The sequence below is a fragment of the Sebastes umbrosus genome, chromosome 6, assembly GCF_015220745.1.
Source record: "Sebastes umbrosus isolate fSebUmb1 chromosome 6, fSebUmb1.pri, whole genome shotgun sequence".
Taxonomy (NCBI): Eukaryota; Metazoa; Chordata; class Actinopteri; order Perciformes; family Sebastidae; genus Sebastes; species Sebastes umbrosus.
Window position 1 is genome coordinate 22,288,739 of NC_051274.1, and position 23,637 is coordinate 22,312,375.

Consider the following 23,637-nt stretch of genomic DNA (forward strand, 5'->3'; position numbering starts at 1 on the left):
CGATAGCTAATTATAAAATCAATGATGCCGGGCTGCCTAGTTTACAGCCCCCTCTAAAACCTTAACTGGGAAATCACTGTGGGATTGATGACTCCCTCACTCTTTATCTCTTTTAATTAGAAATGTAAAAGATATGAAGACCCAGAGGCCAGAACACATCTCCTAGTTTTTATGACCCCCAGCTCTCGCTCCCCCTTCCCCAAATCACCCCTTCCTCTACCTGGCCTTGTTTATTCCCTCTTCCTCCCAGCTGGCTGGCACACCCTCCATTCTCACTCTGGTCACAGATACCTTTACCCGTTTCTTCATCACTTTCTCCATTACCCTTTCCTTTAAGATGGCCCGCCTACCCCTCTGCTCGCACAGGGGAAGGTGTTAAATTTATGGTCGCTGCACTTGAAAGCGTTTCTCACCTTCCCTTCACCTCTCCTCTCTTCCCTTGACTGATTCCCAACCCTCCATGGATTTCGCTGCATATGTAACAAATGTCCTTTTTGTCTGTTTTGACCCAAGCAGGAGGGTGCTCTGTAACTGATGTGCTGTTTCACATTGTGAGCCAACTCCACACTGTAAACAATTGCTGTTAATTTACAGCAGGATTTCAACAGTATTAACTTGTTATTGCTAAAAAATCAGTGCTTTACTGTTAATACAAAAGAAAACCTGTTAAATTACACTCATATAATGCATTCTTAAAAAACAGCACTTTACTGCTGATCAACTATCTAAAGTATCATCAGTAACAGTTTCATGCAGTATATAGTAGATCTGCACATGTGAGGCTTGTACATTGTACATGATTGTAAAATCAGTGAATTAGCTCTGTTCTTCATTCACATGTTGTTATGGTTTGCATTCTGTGCTTGTAGCCAGCTATAGACAGACACTTTTGGGAAAAGTGTCAACAAGTCTATTATAGCCTTTTTCCTAACAAGTGCCTTTAATTGTATTTAGTGTGACTATTCTTATGTCTGTAACCTGCTACGTCTATTCATCTAGGCAAAAAATAATGTTTATTAAAATGTATGTAAAAAATACAACCTAAATAGTGCATTAAAACAAATCAGTAAGAAAGGTGAAAACAGCTATATAATGTATCTTTAAACAGTAAATTAACTGTAAATACTGTGAAATTAATTAAAAAAAACAGTTCAAACTGTATTTTTCATTAACAGTACAAAGCTGTAAATTTCAGCGACAGTATAATAATGTTAATTTTACAGTAACATAAAGGCAACCCTGCTGCCAGTTCTTTACTGTTATTTTACTGGGAAATTCTTAACAGTGCATACATCCAGCACATATATACGCCTCTCTGTCTTATATATAGATCCACATCAAACCCAGGTCACATGCACCTCCACGCCCAACCTTTATCACACCCTGAGCCCGGGCCCTTCCTCCCTAACTGCTGCTGGGTTCAGTGAGCTTTATCCTCCCGATCACTCTCCGAGGAGCCAGCCTCCCCTGCTCCATTATCCCTGCAGTTTGCTCACGTTCAGAGCAAACTCAGCTGCTCTCTCTGTGTGTTTAAATATTCAAATTAATTTCTTTGGTATGCCGCACTCATGACCTACTTTTATGGATTCTTTACTATTTTTTATGAATAATTGATGTCCTGAGGCTGCAAGAATATTACAAGGGATTTTTCCCCTTTATTAATTCATTGTACAGTTATACCTTTTTTTCCCCCAGGGGGCTTTTCTATACACATTTTCATCCTTTTTGTTTCATTTCCAAGTGAATAAGCCTTCTTAACTCGAGTAATTAGTTAATCTAGCATCAATGATGTGGAAGGATGAGTATATAGAAATCTTTGCCCGGCTCCTTTAAATTCCCCCAAGCACACCCAAACCCTCCCATGGGTTCCCATGGCAACACCTTGCAGGGGCTCAGTCAGTATATGAGGCCATTTGATTGTTCCTTGTAAAATAGTGTATAATGTATGGACCTTATTTTAATTCCAGTCTGGCGTTATTGATCTGTCTTTAATGATAGTTAATTAAAGCAATCATATAATTGATAGAATCTCATCTCTGTTTATCACCCTCCTCTCTCTCTATTAATAAAATCAAGGTGAGGCATTAGTATCCCACACTGGTACGCTGGAAAAAAAAAAGAGATGTTTACTATCGGTGGCCCTTTACGAAGACGGTTCCTGTTCTTTATCAGGATGTCAAGAGAGCTGGTCTTATCTGTGACAGTGATGTACTCAAGGTAATAAAGTTGTGACAGATGTATAACTTGGGATTTTTGGTGACATTTACAAGAAATCTGAAAAAGGGTTTTCTGGTTTTATTCATTTGCTTGTGTCAAATGTATTCTGTTGACTTTGAGTTGAGTTTAAGGCCCCCAATGTCCTTTCACATTTCACAGGTCATTACCAAACCACATTCAGTTTTGGATCCTCTCTTTCTACAAGATCGAATGTCGCATAAAGTCCAATAAAATCTGAGCCCACGTTGGGCCATGTACTGACTGTTTAGCTGGAAGCATCACTTTCATTTTCCTTGGCAGAACTCCAATATGGACATGACTGATATCTGCAAATAACAATTATTTTCACTATCAATTAATCTGACAGATATTTCTTTGATTAACGGTTTAGTCTATGAAACATAAAAAAATAGGAGAAAAGTGCACAACTTTGCAGAGCAGAAGGTGATGTATTCAAATGTCCAATGCAGGGTTGGAAATTAGCATCAGCCACCAGCCAAGTGCTGGTAAAATATACTAGTGGCTGCTAGATTTTCATCACTCACCAGCCAAAAAAACAATGGTAATCTGTTGAGTGGCCGGTAGATTTTGATATCCACCAGACACAGTGGCAGGCGGACAAAAGATTTAATTTCCAACACTGGTCCAATGTTTTCAATTTACAATGATATAAAAAGCAGCATGTCTTATTTGAGAAGGTGGCATCAGAGCATGTTTGGCATCTTTTCTCTATTTTTGCTTGAAAAATGACTGAACCAATTAATCGACTACTAATATCTGATATGTTTCATCTATCTATCATCTATCATTAATTATATCTGATCCATCTATCATTTTCATTTGTCGTGCTGTGGTGTACATCTTTCTAAAGTGCAAAGTCTTTTTTCTGTCCACCTTTCTAAAATCCAATAAATAAATCCTAACAGACAGATTTACTTCTTAACTTCTAAACCGCTCTATCTCTGAGACAAAACTCTACTACGACTTTATGCTATACCTCCAACTGCACAGTGAACAAATCTTAGGAGCAGACCTTTATCTGATGTCCTTGTTCAGCAGGAGGCTGTGATTTATTGGCCTCTGCACCGACAGCTCTCCATGACCTAACAGACCCTGCTCTCATCCTGCATGCAGGGGGAACACTGCTGCATGCTGTGCACCCTGCAGTCACAGTGCAAGAGCTCCCTCTACTGATACATCTGGTAATGCATGGTTATAGTCACTCAAAGCTACTACTTTACAGTGACTGTTTCGCTTGTATGATAGACATTTCTGGTCATATAAGACATTTTTTTTTGCAGGGAAAATTGAATAAAAAAGTCCAATAATCTCACAAAAGTAGTTTATTGTGCCTCTTACTGTTTATATGGCTTTTCTTTGTATGACAAGAGTTGACATAAACAGAGGGTGGACAACACCTTGGCCATGTTGGAAAAACAAAAAAAAACATGAAACAACATAATCTCAATGATCTGCCTGCATTACCGTCATTAACATCATGACAGCCCAGCAGAGAGAGAGAGGGAGAGAAGATGAGGTCATTCACTCAATGACTCAAAAACACGTTAAAAGCATTCACACACACATGCACGCTCACACACATACTGAGGAGACCTGCCCATATTCAGGAGATGGGACCTCTCAGAAAGAATGTCCGTATTGCTTCGAAAGAGAGACAGAAAAAAAAAACACCTCTGTTCTGTATATCAGCTGCGCTCTCCCAGCTGATCGCCTACTGAGACATTTTGGCAATAAAGAAATGATACATGAGAACACATAATCCTCCACAGCTCCTTTAAAAGAGAGGTGAGGATGTACACAAGAAGACAAGATGATATAATGGCTTTTGGGATGAGAAGGCAGTTTGCTGCATGGATGCCAGCGTGAGCACACGATGATGACGGGTGATGATTTGTCCCCCCCCTCTGGGAGAGTCCGACTGGCATCCATGCTGTTTTTCTCACACTTCTATGTAGGCTACACGCAGAGGGGTTGAGCTGATCGAAACGGAGTCAAGAACACACACATAAATATTGCCTGTTTCTAGCGTGCCTGAGAGCAGCTAGGGTTTGGTCCTTTACTGAAAAGCCCTGAGTCTGATTCCAAAATGTCTTCCTTAAAGATTCCTGCTTTCGACTTGCATATGTCTTTGATCGTTTGTGTTGACGCATGATGATGCTGCTACTATACGTGTGGATGTTTTTTGCTGAAAGTGTGCATTCGTCTACTGACATCATCGGGGAGTGCTCTAAGGTTGATTGTATTCTATATGTTGATGTTGTCATCAGTTGCTAACGGAAATATAAGCTCACAGACAGTAGGGCTGTCCCGAATACCATTTTTTTTTGGGCTTCGAAGCTTCGGTGAGAAATATTCGAAGGTATTCGAAGCTTCGCAGCGCAGCAGCAGGCTGACATGTTCTTCTGTCTGTCTCCATCTCCCCCGTTTCAGTGCCCGAGACAGCGCCACTGCCACACACTGCCACATATAAAAGCGATATCTGTCTGACAATAACTAATAATAATTAGTATAGTATGAATAATGAATAATATTGTGAGATTATTCCTTATTTCAAGGGCTAATTTGGGGATTTATACTTTATTATTACACGGCTTTGTTGAGTACTCGATTCTGATTGGTCAATCACAGAGTTCTACGGTCTGTTATTTCTTTATAGCAGACTGTTGCTATGTATAACAGACTGTTGCTATGGGCACAGCTCTGATGTCGGACTCTGGCGGATCGTTTTTGTTACAAATTATTGATTCTTAAGTAAGTAGCCGTGTAATAAGCGGGATAATGTACAGCTAGCGGGTCGTTATTGTGAAATGAATCCCTTCAGGGTGTCGGGATGCCGCATCGCCCTGTCGGGGTTTATTTCCCAACAATGACCGGCTCGCTGTACATTATCCCTTACCTATTAGATATTTGCGTAAAGAAAAACAAAAAAATTAAGCATTCGAATACTAATTTGGAGGTCGATTACCATGGCAACGGTTGAAGCTTCGAAGCATTTGGGTCAGCCCTAACAGACAGTAACTCTATACGCTCAGCAGATGAGATGTGCCTTACGTGAATAGAGGATCACAAAAGTGCTACATATACGGTCAAGTGTAAATCTGTCTGGGCACTCGATGCCATGTCGGCACATCTGCTACAGCCGAGGTTAGAGCGAACGGAGTGTGTGTGTGTGTGTGTGTGTGCGTGAGATCGAGGGTGTGTTAGTGCATGTGAGAGTGAGCGTGCTACTGTGAGGGTCACCAGATCGCGGCTGGAGAGTCCCTGCCTCATGCTCCAAAGATGACATTTCCTAACTTTGGCACAAAAGATACTTACTTTCCGCATTGACAGCATTAGTCGGCTGCAACAAGAGCAAAAATAGAATAATGCCAATTCCCTGATAACAGAAACTGATTAAGTCACTGCAACATAACAATAGTCCTCTGGGTTGATTATCATTGACATCCACAGTGAGCCAAAGTGCCCAATAAAAGCCCCAGCTAAGTAGCTGATAAGGAAGACCCAGCCAGTTGTGATTACCCTTCTTTCCCTCGGAATATCTTCTCAGGAAAGCAAGAAAAAACTACAAGGATTCATATATAAAACCAGAATAACAAATAAAGACAAAAAATATAATGGTATATAGATATGTATGGACTTATTCATAAATTGAAAAAAAAAAGTAAAACTGAAAACAATATTCATAACCACAAAAACAAAAGATTAGCATACTCGATTTGGTTTTGCCCTGTACTCTTGTTTGAGAAATGTGCTTGTTGTAATCCATCGGAATCAACTGCTCAGTTCTGGTGTCTGGTTTGGCCGTTCCCCTATTTCGATATAAACAACAACAGTGGGAAAAAAAGAGACATTTCGTTTTCTCAAAGAGGTTCTGTTCTTTTTGTCACGTTTAATTTCCCTCTTGGCTACGCCAGGAGTTCATATGATTTATTGTCATCTCCTCCTTTACTTTATTTTTCTGTAGTTCACTTGTCATGGACCATGTGGCCTGAGTTAGAGGTGTCTGTACACATAAGGCTCTGCTGTGCTCCGCTGTGGAGGACACAGTGATGTGCAGCACGGAGAGAGGAGGGGGGAGGGAAGGCCAGCATTTTGATGAGGTGGGAGAAGGAGTGAGGTTGTGTTGTCTTTATGTATGTGTGTGTTTGAACCTGTGTGTGTATGTATGAAATGCTCTGTTCACTGCGCCCTCCCAACCAGGCCTTTCCTCGGCCCGTCTATGGCGTCCAGAACGCCCCAAGGCTCCCCGTCACTGTCCGAGCCCCTGTCTCGATCTTCATCCCCCACGTCGTCGTCGTCGTCTTCGTCCTCCTCCTCCGGCGACGGCTCGCTGCCGTTCTCTGTGGCCCAGCTGTCGTCCTCGTCCTCTGCCTCCTGCTTGACCTGGGCGGGCGGCGGTGGAGGTGGCGGCGGTGGCGGAGGCGGCGGGCTCTCGTTGTCCTCTGTTTGGTCTTCGAAGGCCTCTGGGTTCTCGAGCATCTCCCTGATCAAAGGAGGCATAGGCCCGGGGATCTCCATCTTTAGAGTGATGGCTCTCTCTGCACCTGGAAGCAGAGAACATGGCAGATAATCAGTAATCATATTTTAAAAACACTGCTCCTCTGCTACAAATGAAAACAGCAAAAGACTGAGTAGTGATTCAGTGTCGTACTGACAAAGCCCTCTCTGTCAGACGCTGTTACGAATTAGTTATGACAGCGCCGAGGCCTTTTTCAAAATCAGAATTTGTTCCTACAAATCACTCTCTTCACACTCACCCTTAGTGCTGATGCCCCTGAGGTCGGTGATCTTCATCAGCATGCGAGGGAACATGTGAGGTTTGTTGGGGCGACGGCGGCGGGCGTAGATCTTCAGAGCCTCAAGTAGAGGCTCTTGCAGCTTATCCACTTTCTGGGGCTCCTCTAGATCCATACGATCTGATGAAGAGTGAAGAAAACACATTGTATTCTCTATTATTTATCAGAATTGGACATTTTCATAATCAATTCTCTCTCGCACGCTTTTACTTCGCAATATTAATCCTGTCAAAGTAGTGACATGAATGCTGAAACACAGATTTACTAAAGCCACTTCCTCTTTACAGGTGATAGTGTCACTGTGTATGTGTACGCTGCAGTACCTCCACAGATGAGGCAGATGGCGCTGAGGAGGCCGGTCTCTGTGTCGTCCATCTCCAGGGGTAGAAGCTGGCCAGCGAAGGCAAACACCAGGTCTGTGAGAGGTCCGAAGCCGGCGTTGTGCATCTGAGTCCGGTTCAGAGTCAGGCCGTCTGAGAAGGTCATAGTGTCCTGTTCTGGTGTGTAGCGTGTGCAGATCCTCAGCATCTGTGAGCAAAAGAAGGCGGAAAACTTTGTAAGCATTGAGCAAAATATGATGTAATGGTGATTTAACAACCGCACAAAATATCTGGAGTAGCTAAACACATAGATATCAGCTCAAAGTGTCATGTGTGAGTAACTATTCTCACACTGTAGGCTCAGTTTTAATTGGGCAAACCTTCCTGCACTACCACGTTTCACCACCAGATGCCAGTATTCACTCATCTGTCAAGTACATTTATTTGTAAGAAAAAGAGCAAGAGAAGAGGACAAAAGGGGAAAAACAAAGACACTGGTCCCTCACCAGTATGTCCAGGCAGGCCGACTTCAGCAGAGTGATCTGGTCAGCGATGGTGAGGGTGGTGAAACCTGGCAGCCGCTTGGCGAATTCCACAATCTTGATGATGCATTTGGTGGAGAGCTCGCTGAACTTGTCCCATAAACCCAGATCCAGCTGGACCCGGTGGTCTGAGCTGGAGTTCTGAACACACACACACACACATGCACACACAGATCAGTATGTTGTCACAGAGGTGCTGTGTGTAACCCTGTTTGCATCAAGGGCGAGCGTGTCCGAGCCTCACAACACATTTACATTTTACATCAATCAAAGGGGGAAAAAAAAAAATCCATTTACATGTTGCATCAATCATTCAGAGGCCACACAGATGGCTTAATGGGGAACTGAATTAGTTAAACCACCACTATGTTGGGAAAGCTACGGTGAATTTACATCTTTGCATGCAATCTGGGACCCCTCAGTGACGGCATAGCTCAAAGAATGTCGCCACACACAGTACGAGTGAACAGCGGTGTAGGGGTTTGCAACTTACGGTGGTGTATTTGCCCAACTGGGTAAGTGACGGGAAGGTTTCTTTGTGAGCTTTGCTGACTTTATTGACCAACTCCTCTAGCTCTCCACTTAGCTCATAGCTCTCTGGAAGCACCAGCTCCTCCTTCACATCCTTCTTCTTTTTGTTTCTGTCATTACGCACCGCTTTTGTAAAGAGAAAAAAACAAGATGCAACACAGATCAGCTACAGAATGTTCCTCTTCTTTATCTGCGATCACATGTAAAAACATCCACATGCTCTGTGTCTTTCACCACTGTCAAGGACTTTGGGCTCGCTAGTGGAAAAAAAAGAACGGAGGTTTGCTCTTAACAGTATTAACATATTTCCTTTAGCACTGGACGGACATTGGCTATCTCTTTCTTATCACCCCGCTCTCTTCCTTGTCCATCTCTCTATCCACTTGACCGGTGCACATAAGCCAGTCCTCCACTCTCTGCCTCCTCTCCCTCCTCCTCCCATACTTTCCTTCCTCTCAGGATATCCAGTAATAGCAGAGGCACAATGTGATCCCGGTCTTAACACACATCCCACACAAACATTACACCCACATACATGTCCCACGGGCTGCGTGAAGGGCAACAAACTGCCACTTACACGCACAAGGTCAAACTAAAGAGGTCACACGAAACTGTGTGTTTAATGCGGGCATGAATCCTGTCGCCATTAAGCTTCGTCAAAACTCAAAATCTTGTTTTCTGCTCTGTTGTCTTTATGAATGAAAGCAGTGTCTGTGCCGGCCAGAGGGGCGAGGTTCTTGCGGTGAAACAGGAAGTCAGAAATCATTTCGTAAAGGGATTAGTCATATGATTGGTATAGTGCCCAGCCTCGCCCCGATCACCACCCCTGGTAGGCTCATCATCTGCTGCATAGTTTCCCAGAGAGTCTCTGACTGAACATTAATAAATCAATAAGTTCACACGGTGGTAATTAAAAATCCACTGCGTGACAATGTCTCTAAAGGTACATGGGTGTGTCATACTGTGTCTTGAATTATGTCAGAGACATTTGAAGGCAGAGTCTGCAGCCTTGTGTGTTTGTATGTGTGTGTGTGTGTGTGTGTGTGTGTGTGTGTGTGTGTGGACATTCACATGTGATGTGAGTGAATATCCATGTTTTTTGGAAGTGGGTCTCTCTATCTCTTGGGACGCCGGTTCGGGAGGGCTCACCTTCCTTGGACATGCCGACCTCGAAGCACTTCTGCAGCCTGCAGTACTGGCAGCGGTTGCGTGTGACCTTGTTAATCTGACAGTTCTTGTCTCGATGGCAGGTGTACACCATGTTCTTCTGGATACTGCGGCGGAAGAAACCCTGGAGCACCAGGAAGCAAGAGACAAAAGGGGACAGGGCAAGAGAGACAGAGAGAGAGAGAGATTGTGTGTTATAGTCAAGTCATCAAATTTAGTATGTGACATTCAACAGTTTCTCTTTCATAATCGCTCTTCTTTCCTCTCTTTTTTTATAACTTGAATCCAGCTTTTTAAGCATTTTTTGCAGTATCCTGATTTGGCCTTTGCATTTTCTTTCTCACTTCTTTCTTTTTAGTGATTCCATTTTTCACACATGATGTTTAGTAGTGTCATTTCGCCACCTGTTAACAACTGCCTTTTTTAAGACATGTAAAAGCTTAAAAATTCACAAGTGGGATATTTACTGATGTTTTTTTATGTTGTAGAACAAAACGTTAAAATCTCTTAAGCTTGTGTTAACCACAGACCTTATTTCAGGCATCTAACTAAAAACCCATTCAAAAAACCCATTGACTTCCAGACGAGGGAACGGGAAGTGCTAAAATTATAACTTATTTGCGGGTTTTAGGACTCATTTCTGTAGCACTCTATAGAGGTAGCTTCAGACTCTTTCCTTCTTATTCCTTCTTACTGTGATGAAAAGGCAGGTAACTAATAATTCTTGCAACCCAGCATTTTTCTAAATGCATATAATAAATCCAGACAAAGCAGAGCTCAAAAGGCTCCGGCAGGTTCTTCTCACCTTGCAGCCCTCACAGGAGCTGACCCCGTAGTGGTACCCTGAGGACTTGTCCTGGCACACAAAGCAGGGCTTGTAGACACGAGGTGGGGGAGGTGGAGACGGAGAACTGGGTACCATCTCCTCTGAGCTGGTGCTCTGGGTCTCCACCGCTATGGAGAAAAAAAAAAAAAAAAAGAGACAACACATGAGCACATGATATGTCACATATCGTTGTCCTACGGCTAGTCAGAAATGTCAAATGTGCACTTGTCAATACATGTAGCAGATGTGGATAATGGACGGTGTTCAAACATGATATGACAGCTGACAGCGTTTCCGCTGCCATTTGATTTGTGAGGCCAGCAAGCAGGAGATGGTGAGTAACAGTTACGTTCAGTTGGCCTGGAGGTGGATTGAGATACATTATCACATATTCCTTTTTAGCTTGCCTATCAATGGGACAGAATTGACAAGAGAGATAAAGATGAATAGTGTGAACTAGAGGCACCAGTAACCACCCTAAGGGGCAGCACTCAGGTGCATGTTTGGGGAGATTATTGTTTCGTGTGTACACAGAGAAACAAAGGATGGACGACAGCAGACACAAACTGTTTTTTACTGCAGTAAGCTTGAGTGCAGTTGATCGACAGCTTGTCTGATAAGACCAGGTAACAGAGTGAGCTGCTGCAGCCGAGACTCAAAGCTGGCTCTTCCTCATTCCACAGACTGACAACAGCTCACGATGACATCTTGCACGCACAGACACACACGTCAAACACACATGCGTGCAAAGCTCTCCTTCCACCTTTTGAAAACTTCAACACAACTGTGACGTCAGCGCAAACTCGAGTCGCATACTTGCTGTGGTACATTAAACTTCACTTTATTCCAAAGAGGGAGCGCATACATACAGGCTCTTTTGGACGTTCAAGTGTGCGGCGTATGGATTCCATACTTCCCCCGAGAAACATAAGCTGAAGCACACACACCGGACCAGACCCTCGTCACACATGCTCGCCTGCACAAACTCACAGACACACATGTTGCTCAGGGGGGGGGAGTATGGAATCCATACGCCGCACACTTGAACATCCACTTACCCAACAGCAGCACCTCTTTCAACTTTCACCCGTAGTTACCCTCAAACTTCAACCCCCCCCAGCTCTGCATCCCACCACCCCCTGACACACAAACCCTATTTTTCTCTTGTTTCCTGGCCCTAAATTCCTCAGTGCAGCCCTGCCAGGTTTTAATAGAGGCCCAGGCTCGTAAGGCGGCCTATAAAGGCGGTCCCATGGCTGGACTGGAGGCCCCAGCCCGGCTGGCCTACACTTTATTGGGACTCGGTCACCTTGGGCAGCTATTCACACCACCAGCTGTAGCTCCCAGCCCGTAAAAAAAGCCAATCATAAAATAAAAAACAGGGAGGCTCTAAAATTCTAACTTTTACTGCCCCCACCTCCCCCCAGCACCTTCAATGGAAAGCACAGAGGGCTAGCCTAAACTTAACCTACAACCCCCCCTCCTCCCCTCTCTCACACCCAAGGCTGAAGCAAAAACCACCAGCTTGGCTTTTTACCAGAGAGGGGAGACTTCAAAAAGAAGAAAAAAAGGGGGCATAAAAAGAGGAATTTGATAAAAAACAGAGAAAGGGGCAGAGAGGGGGAGAAAGGAGGGAGGAGAGTTTCTCCTGAGGGCAAGTCTTGTTCAAGACCAAGATGACCATTACTACCACTCCTGTTACAGCTGCTGCGACTGCCCGGCTACTACCTCATTAATGATAGTAACAGAAATATGTCAGACATTTTTTTTCATTTGTTGCCTGCTGTTCAAACATCTGTTTTTCATATGCATTTTTATATTCGAATCCACATTCAAATTCCTGCTTTGAAAGCCTTTTACTTTGCTGGAGGCAAAGATGTTTTCCATTAGTTTAAAGAGGCGATCCCGAAGCCAAATGTGCAAATCAATCTAAAACCTGAAGTTTACACCCGCTGAATGTTTCTGCAGCAGTTCTCATATCTGCCCGGCCAGAATGTAACAAAGCAGCAGGGTCAGTGGGAGAGCAGAAACCCTCTGAACGTGCCATGAACCTCTGTGTTTATGCAATAATAACAGCAGCAAATGAGGCTCCAGACCGAGCGCTGACAACCCCTCAGAAAAAGGACAAACCATATGTGGCGTCAAGTAACGAACACTGACTGACACCGTCTAAATGGAGGAAAGAAAAGCGAGCCAGAGAGAGAAAGGCCATCCTGGAGAAAACTCGGGCGGCGATGAGAGAGAAAATACATCAGGCTCCGTCAACACGTTGAACCTGGTTCCTGCCAGAGAACATGACTCTTGTGCCCGCCTCCCAGACTTCGCCTCATTCAGCCCGCTCCGTCCGAATCCCCCCGCACCACTTACCCCAGGGCGCCACAGTGAGAGGGCCCATTCAGGCAGCCCCTTTTCCCCCAGTCTCCTCAACTCAGCTCATCACTGTTTAGAAAACAAAGCCCTGTGAAATGAGAGGCCCTCCTTATCAGCGCTCCGAGGCCTGGGGCACCATTTGCATGACAATCCGCCGGCCGAGGCCTGTGAGCCGATGACGGACGGATGAGATGAGAGGAGTGGGATAGGTGGGTGGCTGCTGTTGTTGGGGGAGGAGAAGAGGATAAGAGGGGCAAGAAGGAGGGATAGTTGAGTTACCAGTAGCCACTGTTCGTTTCCTGCTAAGTATCAGTTTACTCCCTAATCCCTTCTCTCAATGCTCTCTGTGCACAAGTGGCCCAGCTGCACTGACCAGGCCTAATCCCCCGGTCATATACACACACAGATACCATTCAATAGCTACAAACTACACACACACACAGGAGGATAATATTCACTGGCTACAAACTGGCAAACACACACGACAATCCGCCCTCCCCTACATTACTCTAAAGTGCTTCAGCGTGAGTGGGACATGCAGTACATCATTCTCCACAACCTCATTAGATGTGAAATGTAACTGCACACGACAGAAATAGCTGTTTAGCTGAAGGTGACCTCAACTAGGTCAATTACATTAAATTCTAGGTCAAGTCAACTGGGCCAATTGACGTCCCTTTAGATACAATAGGAGAGGAGGAAAAAGAGTGAATAGGAAAGAGATTATAAAGAAAAAACAGGAGACTCTCTGGTAACACTGAAAGCTGCCTGTTGTTCACTCGACTGGAAAGGGGAGTGTTTCTAATGTATGTGAGCAAAGGCCGTGACTGTGCGGCTCGTGTTTTTGTGTGTTGCAACACCCTCCTTTTTTAACTGAGCAGCATATGACATTCTGGCAGTGTAACAAGTATTCTTTCACAATAGGCCTGCAGATTTTGCCTACGTGACCTGTTAATGTGATTGAATCTTCAGTGAGTCTAAGCTTGGCATGTGACGGCGAATGCACAGGCGATGTGAGGAAAAGTGTACGTACAGTACGCGAGTGAGTGGCACAGACTCCAGCCGGCGGCGCTCTGCGGCCTCTATTTGATTTGCAAATGCAGGACTGTTCGTAACAGTGCCTTATAGTGAGCTCCCATTAAAATAACCTCCTGTGTGTGTGTGTGTGTGTGTGTGTGTGTGTGTGTGTGCAGCTCATTGTGTGTTTTTTTTTCCTGTTTTCGGTTAAACTGCAAGCACGGGCATGTGGGGCCTTTTGTCTCCATCTCTACCTTCATTAAACAGCCTGTAAAGCTTGCGTGTTCTTGTCAAATGCACTGGGCAGTAAAAGAGTGTGTGAGACTTGGAGGCAGTGTGCGAGAGAGAGAGAGAGAGAGAGAGAGAGAGAGAGATAGAGAGAGAGAGAGAGGGGGCACACAGTAGGGCTCGCTGTGGAGAAGAGGGGTGGGCACTGGGCAGACAGCAGTGGCAGAAGGGGAGCAGATTGAGAGAGGATGGTGAACAGTGAGCTGGAAGACTTGCTGGCACACTAGGTGGGGCCTTCGAGGGTGCCCTTGGCCCTCTACCCCGTGGCAGAGGCTACAGCACCACAGGGTGCTCTACCGAGTGACCAGCAACACACCCGAAAGGTTTCTATGAAGAACTGGGCTTCGTGAAAGAGGAAAAGAAAGTACCACACCCTTGTCTGCGGTGCCAGCATGTTTCACTCTCCTTCTCTACCCACGTCTTCCTGCCATCCCTCTGAGGCTTCTGCTACAAGGTCCCACACACACACAACAGGCTCGTTTCCTTCCTCTTGTCAGTACCAGTCTTTCCGGAGGATCTCCGTCACCGCTTTTTTGCGGCCACTTCTCTCTGTGTCCCTCGCTGCTACACCTCTCTTACATGCGCTCTCAGTTGAATAATACTGTTCGAGCTCTGTTGCACACAGTTGAGTCATCTGCGAGCTTTTTGAGGTGGGAGGTCTATCAAGTCTCTATTGTGTGAAGTTACACAAGCCCTCACAATGTAACCTGCCTAGAAAGAAATGGTTTATATGGTGGGGAAGTCGAAGGGTGGAGGGAGGGAGGGAGGAATGTGTTGACAAGGAGGGGGGGGGGATGCTTTCATTAAAGGTGCTGAGCAGTAGCAACACCTTTCAACAGCTGTCAGAAAGCTCATTACCTGGGCTCCTACAGACACACACACACACTCACTCACACGCCCGTAAAGAGGTCCCGCTAAGCTGTCTTTTAAAACAAGATGCTATGATAAAACCGGGCTGTCGACCAGGAGATTGCTCAGGTTTGAGCAGTGAAAAGACACCAAGCTGGCTAGGAGGAATAGTGAGAAACCAGACATTAACACACACACACACACACACACACACAGCCCTCCAGGAATTTACACCCTTCTGTCAGAACCAGCAGAAAGTCATGAAACACCGAGAGAGACGGACACATGTGTGAACGCACATGATGCACACATATGATCTGTGAGACCAGACGGATATAAGGAGTTTGGCATATGTTCGTAGTTGCCTCCGTGAGCTCTAATGACAAACCTCTGGGATTTTTGAGAGCGACACAACGTGACATGGCGCACAAACTCCTGCCAACACACACACACACACTTCACACTTCTTTAACTCCCCCGAAGAAAGCGTACAAGCAGAGCAGGAAAGGCAGCAGGTGGGATAAGCCTGTATCCTCAGGGCACATTTTAAAAAGTGGAATTACCCTTGCAGTCTGGTGGCGCTCTCAAAACACCCTTTCTTCTTTACAGCACCTCATAAAGGGCCTTTTGATATTTTCTTGATGGAGTCGGCCAAGCCAACATTTGGCAGCAAGCGCCCCCCACACCCACCCCCTTTTCCTGCACCACACAACCCTGTCAAGAAACACACAAGTTGGCTTCAAACGGACAAACTTGCCCACCGAGCCGCCCGTCCCCCATGAACCCAGCTAAAAAAAAAGTTTCCTTCAAATGTCCTTGAACAAAACCTGAGGAAGGAGGTATTAAAACGAGCGGGGAAATTAAAGGAAACGTACTTTCAATGAAAGCATTTTAGTCAGTGGCCTTTTATGGCGAGCGCAGGGAAAAAAGCAGATAGTCAAGTGCAGATCTGCGGAAAAAATGTGCCCCCTCATCCCCGTGGTGAGCTCCAGCTGACTCTTCATCTGCCCACCAGAAGACCGAGAGGAGCGCAGCTCTCCTCCGGTGACTGCGGAGTGAACCCAAACCTGGCAATGCGGCGCAGGCCTGGGCCATTGATCATGTCAAGAAGACAGGACAACTCGCGGGCAGGCGAGGAAGCAGACAGCGAGCGGAGGCCGACAGCCGGGCGAGGTGAGGAGAGAAGAGAGGAGAGAGGAGTCATCGAGGCAAACCCTTTGATCCTCAGGTTGTTTCTCGTCCTCCCAGACTTCCTCTCACCATCTGTAGCCCTGGCTCTCACCTGTCTGTCTCTGGCAAGGCCACTATAGCGCTCGTTCAATTGCTATTGCTTCCTCTCCACAACAATAGAAACCTACAAAAGTAGAAGTAGTCCGGCCCTGGCTGCAGCCTCGCGCTGTCAGAGGAAGTGAGGGGAAAGGAGGATAACGTAAACAACAACAGTAGTATTCACTCCAGCTCATTGGGGAAGCACCGCAGACCAAAGCATGCAAACACAAACCTCTTATTGGAAGGAACAAGCACACCCACAAGTAGTAGCACACAGTTTAACATGTAAATGTGTGTGCCCAGGCGTCGGCACACACTACACTAAGCGTTTCCTCTTGCTTTTTTTCATAGGGCGAGCCAACGTCTCCATCTAACAATTTGCATTTACAGTTTTCCTCCATTTTTTCACTTGGAAGGACTTTAAAAGGCAGCACTCTGAGAGAGACAAAAGACTGAGAGTAAGATGGACAGATCAACAGTGAGAGAGCAACCAAAAAAATACTTCCTGTGGGCTTCCTGATTTGCGGTGATTTTTTGAAACGCTGGCACAAAGTCCCCTTCCACTGGCACAAACACTCATCAGTCATACCAGATGTAGGAGTCACTCTGTGAAACTTCTGCTTTGAGTGGTTCAGTGGAGCAATGAGGCATATCAAAGTTTTTCACTTTTGCTTGGCAACCAACCGCCAACAGGTTGCCCAACTCCCTCTGCGTCGGGGCGGAGACTGTCAAAGCACTGACAAGAAACGCAGATTGGGTCACGACAGTGATTCATTTCCTTCTCTGTCTATCTGTCGATGTGTTGGAAGTTCCATGTGACATTAATATGGGGCAAGAACGTCACATTTTGACATTTGTACTATACCACTCAAAGGATATACACATACGTCACTGAGAAAAACGAAGCAATGCCCATTCAGTCAGTTCCCATAACAGTAGTGCACCCTGAACTCATTCAGCATTCCTGAACGAGTCATAAATCATCCCGAGCAGCCCCTAACTCCTTTGCTGGATCGCTTCCTGTCTAACTGGCTGTCTGTCTGGCTGGCTGGTTTTCTCTCTGCGCTTTCTGGCAAATGTGAGGTGCTCCAGCAGAAGAGCATGGAGCTGATAAATCCTGGCCGACTGACAGGACGACTACAGCCGGCTCTCATTCAATCAAAACACAGTGAAGACATGGACATATTATCTGCTAGGTTGCAGCCACTGAAGAGCATGTGCTTTTTTCCCCCCTTTGTGTCCATGCAGGGCAGCTCGTGAGTGTGTGTCATGTGTGTAAGTGTGAATGCACTTTTTGTGTCAGATTCAGAGCAAGACATCTGAACTGCAGGCAACCACTGAAACAGTGAGTGTGTTTATACAAAGTTCAGTCACCTGGTAATTGTCAGGTTTTTCTGCAGTAACCTGATTTCTTTTTAGATTTAGATATGTAGATTATATAGATAGATAGATTTAGATAGCTAAATGTCTACAGGAGAAACCTGATTTCACAGCCATGTTTACACAGGTTTACAACAGGGATTTTACATGTTTGCATGACAAAGAGACGGCACAGGGAATGTATCACTGTAAACGCAGTGCAGTGGAATGAAAGGAAAGGTCATTACTATGACTAAAATAAATACATCCAAAATCTGACTAAAACAGAAACAGAAAGTAGAATAAATAAGTCAGTTTCCAGAGTTGTAGAGTAGACTATTTACTATGTAAAATTCAGACATGTGCGGAATTGCGCATGGTAAGAGAAAAAAACGTTGTGGTACGTAGAGGCTCCCCCTTCCTATCGGACTAATCTGTCATTGGGGTTTGAGTCAAATTAGATTTCTTTAGTAAATTAGTCATTTTTTACTTTCACTTTTTCATGCGGAATGACTTATTTCCAAGAAACATATGAGCACATCTCTGGTAAGCACAAGATTTAAAGTGGTGCTTTTGTCTGATTTTTTGTGGAGAAACTCAGTTTTACAGATCTGTCGATTAAATCAACTAATCAATTAGCCGACAAAATCACGAGTGTTAGTCGACTAAGAATTTCTTGAGTCAAGGAGCCCTCAGAGAGTCTTGGTTCAAAAATATGACCGTAGGTTGGAGACAAATCTGACTACTGACCAGTAAAGTTTTCAAGATGTGAACACATTCTTCTGTTTCCTGCCTTAACCTGATTTCTCCAAATAACCTGGTTTCATGTGCACGTGTAAACATAGTCGGTGGGTAAACGCAGAAACACACACATGCATGCATGAAGTATCTTTGAAGTCCATTGACATTCATGTTTTCCCAGTAAAAACTCCCAAACAGTCGGCAAAGCACACAATTAGAGGCATGTTAGCGCACACACACCTGCTCCCTCTCAGTGATCACACAGGCAAAATAATACACACACAAACAAATGAACTTATTCAAGTATATTCAAATTAACTCATGCCCCATTTCCACAAAAGTGGCCACGGCAGTTGCACACATGCACATTTGACTAATGTCCGAACGAACACAACGCCAGCGGGCCTCCCTCCTCTCCCCTCCCCTCCGTCCGTCGGCCAACTTCTCTTCCATCACTCTCCACCCCTGAGCCCAGATAATAGCTGTACTACACCAGCCGCCCACCACTCCCTGCCAAACACTGTCGGCTGCGTAAACACAGCCCATTCACACACACACACACACACACACAGAGGGAGGACAGTCGGGGCTCGTCTGGGTTTCTAGTCCCGGCTCGGCTGTCCGAGCCCTCCGCTTCTCATAACAGTGAGCCCCTAGCAACGCTCGAGCCAAGCCGTCAGTCAATAACACGCTGGTAACAGAACTGCTATCTTCACACTCACATGGCTCCGAGCTGACATGCACACACACTCCTATATATACTGTACACAAAACACACATGCGAAACAGTACATTGCGTGCTCACTAGTGAAATAAACTCTCACAGGTGCACGCACATGCACATACACACACGCACATGCCTGCCAACTGCCCACGCCTTTGTGTAAGTGAAAATGTGCCTGGCAGGCAAAGAGCTGTTCTCAGTAAACAGCTACAATAGTAGCAGCCAGACACGGATGTTAGGGTGGGAAACCACAATACCTCCGTGACCATATTGTGAAAGAACTTACGAAAGTCCACATTTTATACTCTGCTGATACAAAAGGGCAAACTGTTGGCCCGGTTGCCTCACAACAGGATTCCTTGTAATGTTTCAGCATTAAGCACTCTGGTGAAATCCTTCTAAAGAATTTCACCAAGGTGGACAGAGAGTCCGAGGTGACAGATTCAGCCTGCACACGCTGGTTGATGAGTTTTATTTACAGCGGTGTGACTGACGCTGCTGAGAGGCTATAAACTGCTATTAGAGCAGCTCTGGATTCCAGCACAGGCCCGAGGAATCCAGCCTGGCACATTGTCCGTCTCTGGATTTGACACAGCAGTCTGGGTGCCCAACGCCAGCCCAACAGACACGTAAACACCACATACATTGACATATAGGAGTTCGCATATAGGCGCCACACACGCAAGCACTGCGGGTCGACACGCTCATATTTATGCATAAGCAAAAACCACGCATGAAAAGGGGGCTTGTGGAAAATAACTTTAAGCAACTGCAGGGATTGGGACTGTTTATTTATAGGCGGCGCTGCCTATTAATGGGCTCGGCCATTACTGCAGAGCTGAGACGGATCTGTTAGCAAGGTGGTGTGATACTGCAGCACACGTAGGCCTTCTACTGAAAATGGCTGCATGCTATGAACATGATTTTCATCTTGTAATGTAATATTATACAGTAAATATCATTATGTGGTTAGAATGTAGGGCGAAATATAGAGGAACATCAAATATCACAATATCTTTGACCAAATACCTCAATGTCGATATTGCAAACGATATTGTAGGGTTGAGTATTGGTGCTTTTACAAAATATTTGCACAATGAGATTTGTGATAAATAATCCATCAGTAATGTGGATATAATGATTAAGTGGATGAAGGCAAATAATAGAACAGCTAAAACAGTTAGTTCAGATAATTACATCAATTCACTGTAATTTTATTGTAAGCCTAAAACACTTGTGCCATATTACTATATCCAAAATCTAAGACAATACCTAGCCTCATATCATAATATCAATATAATATTGATATATCGCCCAGTCCTATTAGAATTAACTTAAATTATATCTGATATTATAGTTTCAGATTCAATTTATTGTCATTTCAGAGTACAATGCAAAAAAAGACTTTTGCAGCTACCTGAGCTACTTCAAAATAAAGTCTTATTAAGAAATACACACAGTATACACACACACACACATATATCAGCTTATGCACACACACACACACACTTACATGTACATACTTATACATACATAGTAATGTGCCTTTCCCTCGAGAGCAGCTTAGTGAAATATGGGCTCTTTATCTACTAACTGCACACTAAAATTAGGTGCTTTTTCGATTACAGTTTGGTGTTACAGAGCAGAAAAAAGGTTTCTCTCATGCTTCAGTGTTTTGTACTTTCCACTTTGAACTGATTTTCTGCTTCAAACAGCTCATTTAGCTGCATTGGAATAATTGTTTCAGAGACAAGTGAAGGCCTTTCCCTCGGTCATATCAATTACGACTCAGTGACCTTGGACCAGCTGACTACTTAAGCCTTTTAACTTCAGCACATTCATTTGACATTATCGTGAAAGGATCAACAAGGTTTATGTATATATAACAGCACTGACAAGTCCTCATTAGAGCTGCAACCGTGGTGCTATAAGTCTCCTTCACTCGCTCTCTCTCACACACACACACACTCTCTCACACACACACACACACACACCACCCCCCTACCCAAGATACCACTATCTATTCCCAGTCCTGCCCCCTCAGGCATTCTAATCTTTTAATTGAATCTTTTGTAATTATAATGAAATAACTGCGGACTTCCATCAGGGAGAAAATGATCGGGGGCCAGAATGTGCCAGCGGTCACAGGAAGCTCTTATTTCTCTGCCATTGCTGCCGAGATATACCCCCATTTCAATTAGCTCCTCAATTCACATTTGAACAGCACATTAAGGGAAAACAAAGAGGCGTGTGTGCCCATGTATGTGTGTGCGTGCGTGGGTGTGTGATTGCACACATGGCGATGGAGCAATCTGTCACTGCCACATCACTCTCTTGCATGTATCGCTCGCAAGCATCACAATTAATATCCAAACAGTGTTCAGAAAGATCGAGCTAGGACGAGTGTGTTTGGGCGAGAAAAACACACTTCCCCTTCTTCTGACCCTGGAGAGCCGCTAAGCGTAATTGCCCCATTCTTCTAAGCAAATGAACATTGACAGAGAGGGGATCGGTCTGCATAGGCTCTCTGAAATGGCTTCCCTGACAGTTGACTAATTCGGTTCTCATTGACGTATGACTAAATCAGTGTCCATTATCCTTACGCGCAGGGGCAGCTCAGATGTAGTACCAGCTCCAGTGGTATAAGGCACTTAAGAGCATTACACAAGCCAAGCTGGTTGAAAGGGAGTCCTTTTCAGCGAGCTGACAAGGCCGCCACACATGGTGTAAGATCTGACATTGGCCAGGCCGTAGCCTCTCACTAACCTCTGACATTGAGGTCTCCCACTGGTGGACAAAAAAACAGGAAAACTGACCACACACTTTTAAGTCCTCTGACTGTCTAACGGCCAACAACGGTGACACTTATCACCGCAGGAGATTTACTGCCAAGACAATAGGATGTACTCATTTTGGGTAAGATTTAGGGGGACACACGTTTTATTGCATTTTCCACAGATTCTCAAAGAAACACGGATCATTTCAAGGTTTCCTAACGACACACGTGTTTTCAGGAAATTCACCTCAGAGCGCACATTTTTCCACACTTTTTAAAAAACACAGTAATTCATTGTTGTGTATCATGCCAGGGTCAGGTGACTCCCTTTACAAACCCCCGGCGGTGGTTATTTTGCAGTGCAGAGAGTGGGTGCTTGTGTGAGCGTGGCATTAGAGGCCAGACAGGTCCCTCTGTTGTGCAGCTGGGCTGGCTTAATGAGATATCAGACTCAAACATCAATTCATCAGCCTCATTGATGAGGACAATGAGGGGCAACCGCTTCAGCAAAGAGAGGCATTATGGCTCCTCGTGTGGGGATAGGGCTGCCTTGTTTACAAAGGTTATTGGGCACAGAGGGCTTGAAACAGTACACCACACCGGCCTCCACTTTGCTCTGCTCTGCTAGCTCCCTCACCCTCGGGGCAGCTTTCTGAGGACTGTTTTTTTTTATCTCTTTGATTTTCTGGAACAAAGAGCCCCAAAGAAGAAAAAAAATGTACCTCTGGAATCCTGATTTTCAAATGTGTGTGAATGGGTTTAAACGGAGAGGCCATAGAGGCCTGATTGATTAAATAAACAAATCTCATCTTGTTATCATCAGGGCTCCCCTAGCTAAGCAGAGCAGGCTGGGCTGGCTGGAGTCCCCCCTGGCCTCGGCCTCCACTGACAGGGCATCTGTCTTCATTAAAGCTCAGCCAGTGTGCATGACAGCCACTGAAACGCTGGTGTCTTCACGATTAATGAAGACAGATGACCAACCCCCCCCCCCCAAGAGGCAGTAAAAAGGAACAAAAAGCAGGAGGATGAACAAACAGAAAAATACAACCAAATTCAAAAAGCTTCCCAAAAACAAGTCCAGAGTTATCCCGCTGCTCTATCTCTTCTTGTTTTCCTAATTGTTTTTCCACTGTCATATCTGCCTTGGCTCCCTCCACACTTCTCCCACCATACCATGCATACACACACACACACCCCCACTCCTTTTCCACTCTCACACGCTCTCTCTCACAGCAGCAGCGGCCCCCTGGAAGTGTATGGAAATGGACCCCAGTTTTGTCTGTCCAGAGACAGGCCTGTTGTTAGAGTCAGAGGCGGAAGCAGAGAGGAGGAAAAATGAGAGTGTGTGACAGAGGAAGAAAAAGAAAGCTGGCCAGATTATCCTTCAGCTTTTTTTTCAGACCGTGCCTGCATTCTACATTTCTAATTTATTCATTTATCCATTCAATAATTCATCTACTTATTAATTCATAGCTCCAGAGGAATATCATTATCCATCTTATGCTTGTAACCAGAAGCATAAACAAACCTCTGACCTATGAGGCAAAAACTACGCAAAACTTTGAACATCTGTAATATTAAACAGGATATTAGTCAATAGCCTTTTCACGAGAAATACAGCCGGAAACAAACCCGGTGTTAAGAAAGAAAGATGAACTAAACCGGTTTGTGTATCCGAAGTGTCAGTGTTTTTTCTCTTCCTGTCACACACCAACTCTTTTCCTCTTTCTTTCATCTGGGCATAGTTTTGTTCTTAGTGTACAGCACCTGGCAAGGTCAAACCTCAGGTGGCTACACATTGTCACTGAAACTTGACTCCATGGG

General features: G+C 44.9%; 1 protein-coding gene across 3 annotated transcripts in view; it reads right to left on the bottom strand.

Annotated features, from left to right (window-relative positions):
- Positions 1–5,850: 5,850 nt before the first annotated feature.
- rarga (retinoic acid receptor gamma a) overlaps positions 5,851–23,637 on the bottom strand; it is a 44,640-nt gene continuing 26,853 nt past the window's right edge. For all 3 annotated transcript variants that reach the window (XM_037772093.1, XM_037772094.1, XM_037772095.1), the window contains 7 exons: positions 10,400–10,548; positions 9,577–9,718; positions 8,390–8,553; positions 7,861–8,037; positions 7,358–7,562; positions 6,996–7,154; positions 5,851–6,782 (listed from right to left, as the gene is read on the bottom strand). In XM_037772093.1, the coding sequence (XP_037628021.1) occupies positions 6,418–6,782; positions 6,996–7,154; positions 7,358–7,562; positions 7,861–8,037; positions 8,390–8,553; positions 9,577–9,718; positions 10,400–10,548 (1,361 nt within the window). In that variant the 3' untranslated portion in view covers positions 5,851–6,417. The remainder of the gene's footprint in view (positions 6,783–6,995; positions 7,155–7,357; positions 7,563–7,860; positions 8,038–8,389; positions 8,554–9,576; positions 9,719–10,399; positions 10,549–23,637) is intronic.